The sequence below is a fragment of the Vombatus ursinus genome, unplaced genomic scaffold (genome assembly GCF_900497805.2).
Source record: "Vombatus ursinus unplaced genomic scaffold, bare-nosed wombat genome assembly UNPS02014935.1, whole genome shotgun sequence".
NCBI lineage: Eukaryota > Metazoa > Chordata > Mammalia > Diprotodontia > Vombatidae > Vombatus > Vombatus ursinus.
The window spans coordinates 1,809,575-1,827,370 of record NW_020954713.1 but is presented as its reverse complement, the minus strand read 5'-3'; the positions used below and the strand labels follow the sequence as shown (position 1 = coordinate 1,827,370).

The following is a 17,796-nucleotide window of genomic DNA, read 5'->3' as shown; positions in this document are numbered from 1 at the left end:
GAACAGCCAGTACAAATGGGGTTTAGTGAGCCCTCAGGTCTCTTTCTGGCCATGTGTGGTCCCAATGAATGCCTCCCATGTTTATGTTCTACACTTATTCTGTGTTTGTATCCTCTCCCCCACTGATGATGTGGTAACCTGTGGGAGAAGATGCCCTTGTGTCTATTAGTGATGGGAGTTGTTCTTAATACATATTTAGCAGTGGATAGAGTGCTGGGCCTGGACTCAGGAAAACCTGAATTCAAATTTGACCTCATATGATTACTAGCTGTGTGATAGGCCTGGGCAAGTCACTCAACCCTGTTTGCCTCAGTTTCCTTGGCTGTAAAATGAGCTGGAGAAGGAAATGGCAAACCAATCTAGTGTCTCTGCCAAGAAAACCCCAATGGGATCACGAAGAGTCGGATATGACTGAAATGACTGAACAACAAATTGGATTAAATGACTTTGGCTTTGAAATAACATTAACCTTGACTGGCCTGGTAAAAGAAACACTTAAGGGGTTGTAAGTAGATGCTGACCCCCCACAATGCAAATCTTGGACCTCTGTGTGATGAGAATCTTCAGTGCTCTGTCCACTTTGACACCTAGCTGCCCTTATTGGCATTGAGATCCAGGTCCTTTCTCCTCCCTATCCCCCCAAATCCACCTTGTGCTCAGGCCCTCTTTGGGGCCCGTTACTTGAGTGGTTGTCCCCTATCCCACTAATACCCTTGCCCACTTCTCTCTGGGCTGCCCTCCACGTTGTCTTTTACTCCATTCCTTTTCATTATCCGCCATTCTATTTTAGCCAATGGGGGAGCAGGGTAAGTTCATTTCCCTTCCCATTCATATTTCATTCAGCGGGAGCGGGGGAGTCTGGGAGGGAGCATCTGAGAAGGGAAGAAAAACTGCTTAGTTGTAGGGAAGAGGATGTGATCCCTATGCAGAACAGAGGCAGCCTTCAGAAAGGGCAACAGAGATGTGTGACACTGAGAATCCGAAGTCCCCTGAGCTGGCAGGATTGGGTGGGTAGGCATGAGGCCAAGGGTGCTAGTGGGTGGACTAGGAGCCAGGGCCACAGCGGAGGTGGACAGGGGTTGGTGGGGAGGGCCTTCAGGTTCCAGTCTAGAGCACTAGGGTTCTCCTCATGATAGGCAAGGGGGAGTCCAGAAGTGGCATGCAAGGTAGAGACTTGAGTTAGCAAGACTGTCCTTGGGCCAGGGGGACCAGGGACTCATCTGCTCGCTGCCTACCTATTTCCTCTCCTGTTGATGGGGGAGTGGGGAATGGTGTCTGATCATTCTATTTAGATGAGGATGTGCTGATGCCCTCTGGATGGAGCCACTTCAATCTCGGAAGCCAAAGAAGTCAGAGCCTGAGGAGCTTTCCAGGTATGTGGGGACAGCCAGGAGTGAAGGGGGCCCTCTGGGACCATAATAGCCTGGGACAGGACTAAGAAACAAGACTTCCTGGGCCTAGGAGAGGGGCATAGACGGCAGGGGGCTACATGCTGGACTCCCGGGCTTCCTCCATGGGCAGTTTATACAGGGAGCACACCCTGTCAGTAAAGTAATTCTATTCAACTCTAATGCATTCCCCTTCATCTTCCCCTTTTTCAATCTCTAATTTCCTTCAAAACTTAGCTCAAAGTTCTTCTCCATGTAACCTTTTCTGTTTCCCTGACTGTTAGTACGTTGCTCTCTGAAATTACATTGTACTTACTTGGCATATACAATGTATGTGAGCCTATACATAAACAGTGTATATATGTATGTATACAATACATGCACACATATGCCTATAAGTATATGTGTACAAATGTGCCTATATTAATACACATCCATGTGTATGTGCACACACATCTAGACATGTGCGCATACACATATACACATGTATATGTCCTGGTGGGGGTGGGGACCAGCTCCTGGTGAGTGGAAGTGTCCTGGGAGACAGGCTCCAGATGATGAGGATGTCCGAGGTAATAATAACAGTAATTATGGCTAGCACTCCTATAGTACTATAAGGTGTGCAGAGCCTTACATATGTTATCTCCTTTGATCCTTACAACAACCTGAGGAGGTAGGTGCTAATATAACCCCCGTTTTACAGATGAGGAAACTGAACCCAGGAGAAGTAAAGTGACTTGCCCAGGGTCCCATAGCTAACCAGTGAGTGCCTGTGTCTAGATTTGAATGCAGGACTTTCTGAGGCCAGTTGCAATACTCTCTATCTGCTGCCAACATCTAGCTGCTTCTAAGATAGTGGATCTGGAAAGTTCTTTCTAGCTCCAAAATGGAATGCCGCCTATTCGGGGTCTGGGTAACATGGTAGATGAACACAGGGAAAGCTTCCTAAGGGAAGCTGGGTCTGGGGGCCCGGAGGCCTGGGCTTCCCCCGACACTCCATCCTTGCAGCTCCCTGGCTGAGTCGCCTGGGCTTCCTGACGAGGATAGTCTTCTTTGCCCTTTCCTTCATCCTCAGCATCATTATCTTATCCCAAGGTAAGGCCCAGGCCCAGGGCTAGGAATGGGCTGGGGGAAGGAGACGTTCCATCTCTGGTCTCTCTCATGGGAATCAGGAGATGGGGAAGAGGGAGATGGTTTGATATAATGAAAGGAGCATTGAAACTGGAGTAAGAGAATCCAAGTTCTAGCTTTGCTACTGCTGTGTATTAGCTGTGTGACCTGGAGCTAGTCTCTTCCATTCTCTGGCCTCAGTTTCCCTATTTTTAAAATGAAGTGGTTGGATTACAGGATCTTGAAGGTGGCTTTATAGCCTATACTAATTTAGGAATCTGGGCTGCTGGGAATCTGGGGGCTACTCTGCAAGAGTGGAAGCAGGGTTGGGTCCCTGAAGTCAGACTGAATTGGGGGCCAGGCCTGAGCCCTATGTCCTGGGTGAGATTGCCATGCTATTAGAGAGGGCAACATCAAAGAGAGATCATGGGTTAGGTGCCAAACCTACCATTGATTCCAGAGAAAGGGAAGCTTGTTTGGAATCAGGCTGTCTTCTTCCCTCCCTCCTTCCCCAACTCCCCAGCCCTTCATTGGATGGGTGCAACTGCTATGGGCCCAGACTCATTGCTTTGCCTTCCAGTCTTCCAGAATCAAAGTCAGCATAATTTGGAGCATGAAGCAATCCAGAAGAAACTGAACCAGCTCTCTGCCCAGCTGAAAGATGGTGGGGGTGAGGCCAAGAACTGGGGGAAAGATACTTGGCTTAATGGGAAGAGAACATCACCAGGTGGAGGGCTCAGAGATTTGTAGCAGGGAGGGGCACAGGAAAGATAGTGGGGTTCTCTTCCTCCCTCCCTCCATCCCTAACTCCCCAGACCTTCACTGGATGGGTGCAACTGCTATGGGCCCAGACTCATTGCTTTGCCTTCCAGTCTTCCAGAATCAAAGTCAGCATAATTTGGAGCATGAAGCAATCCAGAAGAAACTGAACCAGCTCTCTGCCCAGCTGAAAGACGATGGGGGTGAGGCCAAGAACTGGGGGAAAGATACCTGGGGCAAATGGGAAGAAAGCATCACCAGGTGGAGGGCTCAGAGATTTGTAGCAGGGAGGGGCACAGGAAAGATACTGGGGTTCTCTAGGGAAGGGACTTCTTATTAATTTTTGGGGGGGGAGGGGGCAAGGCAATTGGGGTTAAGTGATTTGCCCAGGGTCACACAGTAGTAAGTATCTGGTCTGAGACCGGATTTGAATTCAGGTCCTCCTGACTTCAGGGCCAGTGCTCTATTCACTGTACCACCTAACTGCCCCCTAGGGAAGGGACTTTTTGAGGTGTGGCTTGGACCAGATGACCCTTGAAATCCCTCACAACTCTGAATCTCTGGGGATCCAGAGGACAAAGGAAGAGCAGGACAACTGGGTTCTCCAAGGAAGCAAGATTCGGCTCGGGGCAGGCCATCTGGGCTCTTCAAAGATCAAAAGGTGTTCATCCTTCTGACTCCTCTTTTCTTCCCTCCCTAGACCTGAGGGCCAAAGAACAAGTTCAAGCTGCACAACTCATCAAACAACTGAACAAAACCCTGAGTAAGGACAGCCTGGCACATGGGGACGGGTGGGGAACTGAAGAGAGCAGGAATTAGACTGGGGCATGAATTCAGCGGTCAGAAGAGGGAGCCAGGACCCCTGGGCCCCTTGCCTACTCCTGCCCATTACCCACAGGTGCCCTTTGCCGTCCATGTCCCTGTGACTGGAAGCTCTATAAGGACAGTTGTTACCAGTTCTCTGTGTACCGAAAGCCATGGGAGGCAGCCAGAGCGGCGTGTGAGGCAGATGATTCCAAGCTGGTTATCATTAGCTCTTCTGAGGAGCAGGTGAGTTGCTTTTCCAGGTCCATCCAAATCCCCAGAACCCAGGATCTGTCCTATCTATGCGACCTTAGGCAAATAATTTTCCTTCCGTGGGCCTCATCTGCAAATTGAGGGGATCGGCTCTAAGATGCCTTTTAACTCTAGATTTATGCCATCTGTGACATGAAAGAGGGGTTAGATTTTGCTTCTCTTGCACAACTCCAGAAAACAGAACAAGACTAGATGAAGTAGGGGTGGAGTAAGTGATAGCAAATAGTTTTTGGCCAGTTGTGAGAGAACTTGTTCACAATCTGACCTATGTAACTACAAAAGCAGCTGTTGCATGAGACAGTGAGCCCCTGGAACATCCAAAGGGGCTCAGAGACCCCACGTCAGGGATGCTGTATCCTCCATCAGGAGGGAAGGGCTAGCTGACCTCCGGGATCCCTCCCAGCCCTCAGACCCCCCATGAGGAAGTACTGGTTGGTAGACTGAAATGAGAATTGGATTTGGGGTCAGAGAACCACCCGGTTCCAGAGTCTTTGCTCTGTGTGCTGTGGGACTTGGGGCAAGCTGCCCTTCACTGCTCTGGGCTTCGTTGCCTTCAGCTACAAAATTATGGGGAAGAGACAGGGGTTAGATGAGCAATAAGATCCATGCCGGTTCTGAATCCTAGGAGCCCGAGTTTCTTTTCTCCCTATTGCTATAGATAGGACTAGCTGACCTCTAGGGGCCCTCCCAGCTCTCAGACCCCCCATGAGAAAGTACTGGTATTGCTATTGCTATTGCTATTGCTATCCCTAAGAGTTTTTAAACCCAGTAGAAGTGAGGCCTCCCTTCTGCCGCTTCCATTCCCTCCTCACACTTTAGCCTTCCAGTCTGTGTCTCTGGAATCTGAGCAGAACTCAATCATTTACACAGCAATGATTTTTTAAGCACTGGCTTGAGCCAGGCATTGTGTTAAGCACTGGTGATTTAAGGGCAAAAGAGAAACAATTCCTGCCCTCCAGAAGCTTACATTCTTTGGGGGGGGGGTGAGGCAATCAGGGTTAAGTGACTTGCCTAGGGTCTCATAGCTAGTAAGTATCAAGTGTCTGAGGCCAGATTTGAACTCAGGTCTTCCTGACTCTAAGGCTGGAACTCTATCCATTGTGCCACCTAGCTGCCCCAAGAAGCTTACATTCTAACAGGTTAGAACAGGCACACAAAATAGATGCAGGTCAATTTGAGGAAGGAGGGTCCTGGTAACTGGGGCCCTGGGACAGGCTTGCCATAGAAGATGGTGCTTGAGCTGAGTTTTGAAGGAAACTAGGCACCCCAGTGGGATAGAGGTGTGGCTTTCCAGGCATGGGGCACAATACAGAGGCACAGATATGGGCAATGGAGTGTTGAAGATGAGGAATAGTGACAAGGTAAGTTTGCTGGATTGTAGAGGCCACGGAGCTAGTTAACTGGAAAGAGTCCTCAGAATTGTTTTTTTTTTTTTTTTTACTACTTTCCCTTTGCTTCCCTTTTTTCCTTCTGACTGGGATGTTTAGGTTGTGCCCAGTTACGCCCTTGTAGCTAAGCCCTGCCTCTAAGTAGGAAGTAGCGTAGAAGAAAATGGACTGTATTTGAAGTCAGAGGACCTGGGTTCAAGTCCTTCCTTCCTCTGCTACTTACTATCTTGGGCAAGGTCCTTATTCCCTTCATATCTCAGTTTCCTTGTGTGTAAGATCAGGGTGGGAGGGGGTGATGTTGTAAAATGAATGACTTTGGTCTAGTCATCCCCTAAGATTCTTCAGGAAATTCTGTCCTTCCCCACCTCCCAAAAGGTTATATTCAAGAGACGGGAAGGGGCTCACATCCATTGTTCAAAGCCCTGTTGCCAAGAAGGCAGTAGAAGGGAGGATGTGGTCCTTGGGGAGGTTACAGTTCAGTTTTAGGAGACAGGGGCTAAGTGGATAAAAGATGTTTAGAAATGAACCCTAATGAGTGTAGAGGGCCAGAGGCACCTAGAGCAAAGGAATGAGCAGTCAGGCACAGTTAAGTAGAGATGGCTGCTAGAAACGGGTGTTGTGCACCAAGTTTTGAAGTTGCAGAGGGCCATGAGGGGCAAAGGAATGGGTGTTCTGGGTGGGGAGGCAGGAATGGGGCATAGGGATTGAGACTGGGGAGTAAAGAGGTGATGAGCTTTGGCTGAGAATACTGCTTGGAGGACAGGCCTAGGAGGGGATTCTATCCAAACTGGGCATGTTTAACCAGAGAAGGGCATGGCTGCTGTCTTCAAGTAGTAGAAAGGCTGCTATGTGGAAGATACATCTATCAGCCTTGTGCCCGATCCAAGAGGGCAAAGCTAGGGACAATGGGTGGAACTGCAAAGAGGTAAATTTAGGTTTGATACCAGGAAAAAACTTCCTAAGAAGGAGTTACTGAAAAGTAGGAGGGATTACCTTGAGAGGTGGTGGGTTGTCTCTTGTTGGACATCTTTGAGAAAAGGCTGGTTGTCACCTCTGTGACTCTGGATGTTTTCACCTTGCTGGTGAAAGAGTTTCCTCACCTGTATAATGAAGAGGTTGGACAACATGGCACAAATGTCCCTTCTGGTGCTCTATGATCATATGAGCCTTTGTCCTTTATGACTACATGAGACAATTATTTAGGAATAGGTTAGACGGAATGGTCTCTGACATGCTTTCCAACTGAAATTCTGTGATTTGGGATTTGGAGTAATAGAGGGACACCATGGGAACCAGGCAAGTGAAGGAGGCAGAGTGGTTCAATGGACAGAGTGCTGGATTTGGAATCAAAGGAGTTGGGTTTGAATTCTGGCTGTGCCACTTGCTAGCTGGGTGACTTTGGACAATCACAAGGGGTTACACTTGGCCTTCAAGGTCCCTTCTAACTCCGAACCTATGACCCTTAGGTCCTTCCTGGAGAAGGAAATAGCAAACCACTTGGGTATTTTTTGTCATTGTCAAAAACATATATCCTCTTTTTCACTAAAAACAAAAAAACCAAAATGGAAACACAAACATGTGCAAAAAGAGACTGACAAAGCACATGTATACGTATGGTGTGTGAAAGGCTCTCTCCCTGATTCTTTCCTCTTTCTGATGTCACCCCCATTTTCCATACTGCCCCCCTTCCCCACCCAGTGGCAAGAAGAGGCAAAGAGTCATACCCTGGGATGTGGCTGCAGGGGCACAGCATCTGTGCCACGCACAAGCTGTTACCATGCTCACCACAGACACATTCATTCAGGCTGGCCCATGGCGTGTGGTAGATGAACTCCAAGGAGCCTGAGAATCACAGAGGGTCACAGAACACACATGTGGGAGACGCAGCCTCACTCCATCAACAGGAAGTCACACATGGATGCTGGAACCAGGCTGTCTCCTCAGGAGAAAGCAGATGGTCATGGGCTGCAGAGATCAGAGCTGAAAAACACCTTAGAGATGAGCTAGGTCAATCTTCTCATTTTACATTTGAGGATACCAAGGCCCAGAGAAGGGAAGAGGGTTCCCCAAGATCACATGAGCAGTAATTAGGAGAGCCAGGATTTGAACCCAGGTGTTCTAACTCAGAGAGGCAGGTAGTGCACCTCGAAGGAGCAATGGGCTTCAGAGCCCACCTCGGAAGCATCCTTAGCTCTGTGATGCTGGCAAAGTCACGGAAACTCTCTCAAACTGGTTCTTTATCTATAAAATGGAGATAATGATAGGATCTGCCTTATAGGATTATCTGGAGCCTCAAATAAGAGGATCTGTATATGAGGTAACGTGGAAAGTACTTTACAAACCTGAAAGTACTAGATAAATGCTAGCTGCTGTTGCTGCTGCTGCTGCTGTCATCTCTCCAATAGTTTGGCACAGGGAAGAATTTTCTTCCAGTGAGTGCCTTCAGGTACCAGACTGAGTGGTTAGAAGGCTGCATGTCTGAGGAGAGAAGAATCCTTGGGGTATAAGGGCAGAGGAAAGAAGGAAATGCCTCAATAGTGGTCCAAGCCTGATGAGAACTAAGGCTTTGTTTGGTGCTTGGGAGTGAGGGATAAGAGTTCCAACACTCACCCTACTCTTTGCTTCCCAGAAATACCTGAACCAGAGGGCTGACTCCATCCACCGGTGGTGGGTGGGACTCAGTGACAAGAAGAAAGAGGGGCTCTGGCACTGGGTGGATGGAACGACTCTGAAGCAGGCGTAAGTCACTGGCAGCAGTCAAGAGACCCAGGAGGGAGGGGAAGACAAGAGCTAGGACCTTCCCTAAAAGCATCACAGGACAACCTCATCCCTTCCAGTTGATGCCCCAAACTCCAGCATCAGAACTGAGTTCAGGCACCAGAAGCCAATGGGCCCCAGCTTCATTGTTGTGGGGTCAAGGGAAGTTAAAACCAAGCCTCCCCCCCCATCCAATTCCCTTTGATAGTGAGGGTCGCAGTTCTCCTTCCAAATTAGCATCCTCTTTTCAGTCAGTATCTCCACCATCTCCTTCTCTCTACCACAATCATTCTATCCCCAGTCAGTCCCTGCCCCAGTCAACATCTTCCCTCACCACCCTGGTCAGTGTCCAGCCCCAGAATCGGTATCTTCTCCAGCCAGCATCTCCCCCTGGCAGTGTTTCCTACACCCATACCCATCACAGTCTCTCTCCAAAATCAGTGCTCTCCTCCAGAGCTTGTTTAGAAGCTTGATCCCTCAAGGTTCACTGAGAAGGACACTGACTCTGGGGTCAAGAATCTTGTGTTCAAATTTTGCCAGTGACACTTGCTACCTTAGACCTTGTGTATAATCCTGGGCAAGTCATTTAACTTCTCTCCACCTCAGTTTGCTTTTCTGCGTAAGGTGTGTATTGCCCATGCAAGATGAGTATGTTCATGTGAATTGACTAAATATGGCTCATGGAAAGGCACTGATAGATAATCCTGGAATCTTGCCCACCCCTCTCCAAGGGAGATTTTGAATCCTGCCTGGAGAGGTGTAGGAGAAAGGGCCATGAGGCTGGCTTCTTTGTTCTCTGAAAGGAAGTACCAGACTAGAGTTTTATCTCTTTGGAACTCCCCTCCAATATTGTTGGTTTAGGTGCCCAACATTTTTTTTAGGTTCATAAGCAACAAAGCCACTAGCTTCCTTGGTCACTATCCCTTCAAGGGGGAAAGTGCCCCAAGCTTACCCTCACTGGGTTGGCTCTTTCCCACTAAATGCTAATTACACAAATGCCCATCACAAATAGTGAATAGTGAGTAATAATCCCATTGATCTAGGCAGATAACAAACAGAAATCAGAGTTCTACAGATTTAACTATACCAGAAAGTGTACAAGAGCAAAGAAGCTTTTAGATGGGAATAAGCTGAGATCTCACTCAACCAAGAGAGAGGCTCCAATTTTAGTCAAAGGGAAATTCTTGAAATCTCTAGGGTAGCAGGCTGGAAATTAGGGACATGTTGAAGTGCTGGCATCCCCTGCATGTTTGCTACTTTCAAAGTATTTTTTCTCTCCTTGAAGTTGGTCCTAAACAAAGTCTGGAACCACATGTGTCTCTCCAAGCAGGACGGAAAAATGTCTTGCCTCTCCAAAGCTGTTGCACCAATTCTGCCTTTCTCAGTTATACAGGGTCACGCCATCATTCTCTTCACCAATTAGGAGAGTCTCATGCAAAGTGCATAAGTCTAAAACTAGAGTTACATCTGTAGAAGAGGATGTTGGATTAGATGAACTCTGAGATGCCTTCTAACTCTAGATTTGTGATCATAGGATTCTACTGACTTCCTGACCCTTCAGAAGGGAACAATGCCTTGGAAACAACTCCAAAGCTCAGAGCTTTGTCATATGAGAAAACACAGCTCCCCCTTTGGGGGGTTGTGGGGAAGGGAGAACTCACCCTGGATCCTTAAGGACCTTTAGTTTGGGGATGCCCTGGAACCTTGAAAGAACCTATCATCTCCTTCCTCCCCAAACCCATCTATGTGTCTAAATAAGAATTTCTTTAGCTAGTCTCAGCTGTTCAGACCTCCATATGTCTGGGAAGGCTGGGGATCTTTGGGGTCCAGACACACTAGACTCCTGGGGCTTCCCAGAGGACTATTTGAGACCAAGGCAGGGGTGGCAGAAAGCGGGAGTGGGATGGGGAATGGATGGGGCCCTCCCCAGAATGAGATGGTCTCTTTCCAAGGCTATGGGTGTATGTATAGGTTTTGTGAGTGTGTGTGTGTGTGTGTGTGTGTGTGTGTGTGTGCTGGTTGTGAGAGTCAGAAGGAGTGAGTAGGGGAGCTTGGTGCCTCATCTGAGGCACAGACCAGCTTTTGTCCAGGTGGAGAAAATGGTGGAGCTGGTGTCAAGGGACTGACCACTGGGGCTGAGTGGCTGCTCCAGTGTGGGAGAAGGGAGGACTACACACTAAAAGGCTAATGTTCACAGCTTTTGGAATGAGGGAGAACCCAACAATGCTGGTGATGAGGATTGTTGTGAGCTGACCTCTCAAGGTTGGAATGATGCACCCTGCAGCAAGGAGAACTACTGGATCTGTGAGAAGGAAGCTTCCCCTTGTATCAAGCTCTGAGGAGCTCCAGGGCTTGGGGGCATAGGGGTCGGTAAGGGTGGTGACTGTGTCTGGATAGGAGAGAAGAAGAGATGGGGCTGGGAGCCAGGACTCTTGTATCTCAGTTTATCCTCTTGTGAATCCTGGCCCTTATTTTCTTTCATGAAGGCCAAAGTTCCCTGAGATTCCCCCAAATAAACCTTTCCCTTACACTATCTCCTATACTAATCTCCATGGCTTTGGCTATCACCTCCATCTAGCTGACTCCCACATCTACATCTCTTGCATGCTTGCTCCCTTAAGTTCTGAACTCTAGACTCCATCTGTCTGTGGCTGACCATCCATCCCTGCCTGGAGGTCCCATTTCACTGCAATAAATGACTCCCCCATCTTATGCATATTTTTGTAAAGGTTTCCTGCATGTACAGTATCTGGCACCTAATTGACACCTAATAAATGCTGGTTGGTTGATTAATCTTGATGGAGGACCTGGAAATGACATGGGATGGGCAATGCCTGGCACATAATTGGCATCTGATAAATGCTTGTTGATTGATTAATTGTGATGGGGGAACCAGAAGTGACATGGGATGGGAAAAGCATTGGACTTGGAGCCAGGAATTCAACCTCTGATAGTAGATGTGTGATACTGGGTGACTAGTTTCATCTCTATGGATCCCAGTTTCCTCATCTGTAAAATGGAGATAATAATACTTGCATTATCTACCTCTGCAGGTTGGTTTAAGGAAAGCATTTTCCTGGTAGCTCCCTATTCCAACCTTTTGAAGCTCACAAGGTCATAGACATCTCCAATGGAGTTAGAAGGAATAGTAGAGCTAAAAGCTTAATCTTTAGCACTCAGCGAGGGCCATTTTACTATTAAAAACAGCCTTCCCTAACCCAAAGGTAATAAAGAAAAGGAAAAGACAAAGAAAAGCATGCTTTCCATCTCAGAAAGAATGCTTAGTCTCTCAGCAATCCCAGAGCACGTGTGTTCTGGGTTGGGTCAGTCCCTTGGTAGTTTAGGTTCAATAATGGAATAAAATGAGCTTCTTATAGGTCATTCAACAGTTAAGGAAAAGAGATTTACTTAGCCACAGCAGGAAAAGGACATTTAACAATCTATCAGCTAATCAGTCAATAAATATTTATTAAGCGTCTATTATGTATCAGACACTGCTAAATCTTGGGGATTAAAAAGGAGCCTTTGAAGAGCTCACAATCTAATGTGTAGGCATTGAGGACTCCTTGAATTAATTTGGCTGAGTGAAGCTCCCTGGCCCATCAAAATCCACCAGCCAAGCTTTCATATGACCTTGTAGCCATTTTGTATTTGGATGATGAGGAAGTGATGTCAACAGTCTAAGCCAGGGTGGGGAACCTTCAGCCTCTATTTGTTTTGTGAGATTTAGATTCAGTCAAAAGGCCGAATTTGAGGGCCTAGAGGGCCTCATGTGACCTCGAGGTGGAAGGTCCCGTCTAAGCCTTTAGGCCCCTGAGCCAACCAAGCCTGGAAGAAGGTTCCAATAGCTTTTTAAGTTGTGTTTGTCCTTCATTCTTGAAGAGGACCATAACATCAGGGAGATGATGTTGGGACTTGCAATTGACTGATTTGAGTGAGGGAGGGCTGTGCAAGGCCACCAGCCTCACTTTCTCCTCCAGAGCCACCCAGGTCCAGTGGCCAGATATTCATCAGGACGACTGGCAACTTTCATGGGGGGAGTGGTTAGGATATTTCTCTACCACAACATGAAACTCTCTCCACAGAGATTGAGCCCCCTTATCTTTTACCTTTAGGTGAAAAACCAAACTATTTTCGGAGAAAATTCTTCCATGAGTTCCTCAGTGAATAAAGTCACTTAACTGGGGTGTGGAAAAGAATTTCTGAGTGGGGGAATGCCAACATTTCTCTGTGGGTCCCTGGACTGTAGGCAACTCTTTTGAGGTCCAGGCAAATTTCCTCTGTGTCCCTATTCCAAAGGGCACCCCAAATTTCCCCCAATGGATCTTTTACATTATGAGGATACCCCTACTAGATTTCCAAACTCATCCAATGAGAGGACAAGTAGGTGCAATTTGAGACAACAGAAAACAAGGTCAAACAAGCCTTGTACAAGGGTGAGGCTCCAAGGATTATCCACTAAGGACTGATTCCTCAGGAATTTCTAGGCTAGCAGGCAAACCTTACTCTATGGACTTGATCATAAGGATGTCACAATAAGGCCAACAGTCTGTTTAAATGCAAAAGAAGAACATGGAGCATTTATCAGCTAGGCACCAGCATTTTAGTGGTACAAAGTCTCATGTTAGTGTCAATAGCAGTACTTTATCCAGGATTCAGCAACTTGGCAAATTGATATCAGTAATTAAGCACAGAATGAATAAACAAATACAAAAGCCTACAAAGATTATCACAAAAAGAACTGATTTTTAAAGGAAAACACACCAAAAAGAAAAAAATGACTTGAAATGAAAAACATGTGACACTTTTTCTCAGCTGGATCCTGAAAACTAGCATATCCAGTAACTAATAACATCCCAGGTGAAGAATCTCTCCAGCGGGGTTCTCACAAATGTGAAGGACCCAGTTTTCTCCCACGTGAGTGAGGCTCTACACGTAGTAATACCCTGGCTTTACTCTTCCAGAGAAAGGCTAGTCACATCTCCCTCTCAGTGTTCTAGGGGTGCCCCTAAGGGACAGTGCTGTGGTTTTCTCTAATGCTATTGAATAGAGCCCCTTTGCCAATATATTAGCTGCTAGCAATTACCAATTAATTACCAATTAACAAATTAACATCAGTGAACTTTTGCAAAATGATATTTGCTGTGAAGATATAGCAAGAACAGAAATTCCCAACTTGGGACCACACTCCCCCCTAGATTACCTCATCTAGGAAGAGTGGGCTCAGAGTTAATACGGTTTCTACGTAGGGTTCACTCCGCCATGTTCATTTCCACATGTGGCATCCCTCCTAGATGAGTCCCCATCTGGATGAGTCCATACTCAGCTCATTTGAGGTTGGGTCCCTCAGGATTTTCCATTAGGCCATGATGCTGGGATCTCCAGTCACAAAATCTCACATGGACTCCATCAGCAAAAGACTATACCTTTGTCCTCTGAGGACAAGCTCATTGGAGTGGCTATATGCTGAACCTATATTTTGAACCACTACAACTCCCAGAGATGATTTACTAAGGTGTGGAAGAGTTGTAAAACACATCAGTTAAGGAAGCACCCCCGCTAAAGATTGGCCATATGGCCACACGGCCATCCATTGGTTGCAGGAGGATGTTGGAGAAGGTGGACCCCACAAGAAGAGTCTCATCATAAAGTTACCCTGAGAACTGGATGTCCTAATTAGAGTTCTGAGGAGGGGAAGGCTGGGAGATGAACTCTAGAAAGCTGACTGGTGGGAGCTATTACCCAGCTGATCTGTGGTTATGGGAGATCACATAGTTGGGGGCACCTAGTACACTCATAGTAGAAGGAGCAAAAGCAGAAAAGCAAAGAGACTCCAGAGGGAGATAGGCCAGTACTAAGGAGACACTGCTCCTCTTGAAGTACCCAGATTTGTATACTAAATGCTGAATTATGCCTGTACTGGCCTATGCTAGGGCTCAGGTGGAACTCTGTAAAGTTTTGCCTGAGGAACAGCAGAGTTCAATTCAATAGGCATTGGTTAAAGACAGCAGCTAGGTGGCACAGTGGGTAAGCATGCTGGACCTGAAATCAGGATGACCTGAGTTCAGATCTCACCTCAGACACATTAATTGTGTGACTTCACCTTTCAGTCTCAATTTCATCATCTGTAAAACAGAGGCAACAGCCCCTGTTTCATGGACTTATTGGCAATATCAAATGAAACAAATATGTGTAGCATTTTGCAAACATTGAAGTGCTGTATAAATGCAAACTATTATTTTTTAAGCAACCTCTATGTGCTAGATCCCAGGTTAGGCTTTGAGGATACAGAAAAAAAAACAGTCCCTGCCCTTAAGGAGCTTACATTCTATTAAAAGAATAACATGTACACAGATAAGTAAATAAAAAGTGCATAGAATGAAATTTTGTGGGAGAAGACAGTAGCAAGTGTGGATTAAGGTGGGCTTCCTGAAGGAGAAGGCATTTGAACAGAACTTAGAAAGAAGCAAGGGATTTTAAGAGGCATGAGTAAGAAAAGGGATCTAGGGGAGAGTGTGGTCCCAAGTTTATAACTTCTGTTCTTGCTGTATCTTCACAGCAAATATCACTTTGTAAAAGTTCATTGATGTTAATTGGTTAATTGATAATCAATTAGGTAATTGCTGGCAGGTGTAATGAGGCTCTGGCCAATGAGGGACCAGTCCTAGAAGTGTGTTCAAAGGGCTCTTAGAGATGTCTGTTGGACTGGCTTCTGGAAGTATATGATGCACACTGGAGGGGTCTGGTTCTGTACTCCAGAGCATGCATGGGTATTCTGTGATTCTTTCCTGTCCACTTACCGTGTGATGAAGATAAGCCTTTTAGCTGGCTGCTGAGCTAGAATTGAGTAGGCATACCAAAGACACTCGGTGGCCAAATTACCTCTCATATCACTTTGTAGTCTGAGTGAATAGGAAGAAATTCTGGGAGCCTTTGGGTGGGGCAGCCCCTATGCCACTTCCATCCCAGTTGTATCTGTTCTTTTCTTCTCTTTGGTGAAAGAGTTTCAGAAAGGACAACAATCTTGTGAGCCATCGGAATTCCAGAATCCATACCAGAGTTGCTTACAACCTGGTCCAGTGTCCTTTTGAGTCCCTGAAGAATGACCTGCTTGACCCACTCTAGCATTGATTTAATTGTGGACAAGCTGTGTCCTGCATGCAAGGGAATGACTGCATCTACTGGTTTTGCCAAATTTGGAAGTGAAGTGAATGTTTTGTAAAAACTGCTTGAGCCCCTTCTCCCCAGGGCCTGAGGAGGTGGAGGGTACAGAATGTGCCCCTAGCCCAGTGATGTGTTTGTTCTATTGCTTTTGCTATAGCTTTGCAGTAAAATATTTCTTTATAAAAGCTAATTGATGTTAATTGGTTAAATAATACTGGGACACTAATTACTGGTCTTGATGTTGCAGGGGACACACCAGAATGAGGACTTGAGTTAATAGTTTTAGAAAGACATCCCTAACCATTCAGGCATCTGAATCCTGAGAGGGAGATGTAGGCAGCCTCAATCTGGGAATCCAATTTGGCAGAGTGAGGGTGAGTTGGGATAAGGCTCTGCCTACAGCCTATAAGGGCTTCACAGGTATGAGGGACAGCCTGTGCAAAGGCACAAAGGTCAGTGATGGAATGTCATCCATGGGGAACAAAAAACAGGTCACTTTGGCAAGACAGCAGGGTGCATAAAGGAAGGTAAAAAAGTATCCTACTAGAAAAATAGCAAGATTGTGAAGGGTTTTCAATAACAAAGGAATGAGTATTTTATCCTAGAAGCAAGTGGGAGCCACAAAAGCTTCTTGGGCAGAGCAATGACGCATTTAGACCTGTGCTTTAGGAATATCAATGGCAGCTCTGTGCAGGATAGATTGGAGAAGTAAGAGACTGGAAACAGGAAGACTAGGAAGAGATTTTGGTATAGTCCAGACAAGTGGTGATGAGAGCCTGAACTAGGTTGGATTGTGATTGGATAGAAAGGAGCAGTTTTTAGAGTTGCTATGAAGATAAAATCCACAAAAATTGGCAACTGATTGGACATAGGGCTTAAAGAAGAATGAAGAGTCCAGAATGATACAGAAACTGAGAATCTGGTTAAGTGGAAGGATGGTAATGCCCTTTACAGAAATGAGAAAGTAAGAGAGGTGAATCTTGGGAGAAAATTTTGGACAAGTTGAGTTTGAGACACTGATGGGATATCCAAGTGATGTCCAGCAGTTGGTCATATAGAACTAGAATTCTGGATACAGATGAGGGCTGGAGATATGTACATGACATGTTTATATACACATGCATATGTCGGTATCATATGTCTGTTTATACACTCGTGTACATGTGTCTATACATATCTATGGATACACACACATATATGTATATATGTCTTCTGCATAGAAATTAAAGTTGGTTCTATGGGAGATGATAAGATCACCAAGACAGAAAGTATACATGGAGAAGATAGCTTAGGATGAAGCTATGGGTTACACCTATTTTTAAGGGGTAGTACATGGATAGTAATTGATTAAGGAAGATAGAGGAGAAGTCAGTTATGTTACAAATATATTTTTTTCTCTGTGATAGTTGAAAAAATGGCAAAATGAGAGTTGATATCCTAGAGACATGAGAAGATAGTAAGAGGGCAGCTGGTTGCCCTTGGTGAGTTCAAGCCAACTGACCAAGATGAACTACGTCCTCAGGTCCTGAAAAAACTGGCAGCTGTGATTGCTGAGCCACTGTCAAATATCACAGTGATATTTGAAAGATCATGTAAAATAAGAGAGGCACCACACGATTTGAGAAAGGCTGTTTTCTGATTTAAAAATTGTCCTTTGGGGAGCCAAGATGGTGGATTAGAGGTAGTCACCCAGCTGAACTCTCCCAACATTCCCTTCCAAACAACTTTAAAAATATCTCCTCAAATAGAATTTTGGAGCAGCAGAGCCAATAAAAGATCAGAGTGAGACATTCTCCCAGACTAAAACAACTTAAGAGGTTGGTAGGAGAGGTTTCTAACAATAGGATGGGAGTCATGAGAGTTAACACAGAGGGTGGTGGCAGCATAGCCATGGGTCTTGAAGATGGCTATGACAGTAGTGGCAGCTTCAAAATCTCTCAGACCAGAGAAGGTAAGGGAGTCAGACAACTGGTCAGAAACAGATTATAGGTAACTTTTTAACGGCACGGGGTGCAGCTGGTACTGATTGGCAACTCTATTGCCCATATGCAGTTCTGGGTTGCTGTTCCAGAGTGGAGAGGAGCACTGGTGGTTGGTCACAAGTTGGGGCCCTGGTCCCAATTCCAAGGCAGAAAAGAACACTAGACTTGTGG

At 46.2% G+C, this 17,796-nt stretch overlaps 1 protein-coding gene across 2 annotated transcripts; it reads left to right on the top strand.

Moving 5' to 3' along the window:
- The first annotated feature begins 871 nt into the window (after window positions 1-871).
- Window positions 872-11,272, top strand: LOC114029588 (CD209 antigen-like protein C). 2 transcript variants are annotated; one of them, XM_027844115.1, is made up of 9 exons: window positions 874-1,007; window positions 1,293-1,373; window positions 2,397-2,483; window positions 3,079-3,168; window positions 3,371-3,460; window positions 3,958-4,020; window positions 4,156-4,307; window positions 8,352-8,461; window positions 10,677-11,272. In XM_027844115.1, exons 1-9 carry the CDS (start codon window positions 962-964, stop codon window positions 10,816-10,818), a joined length of 861 nt encoding a protein of 286 aa, XP_027699916.1. In that variant the 5' UTR covers window positions 874-961; the 3' UTR covers window positions 10,819-11,272. The 2 variants fall into 2 exon arrangements, with proteins under 2 accessions (XP_027699917.1, XP_027699916.1); XM_027844116.1 differs by lacking the exon at window positions 2,397-2,483 and having other exon boundaries at window positions 872-1,007.
- Window positions 11,273-17,796: the final 6,524 nt, after the last annotated feature.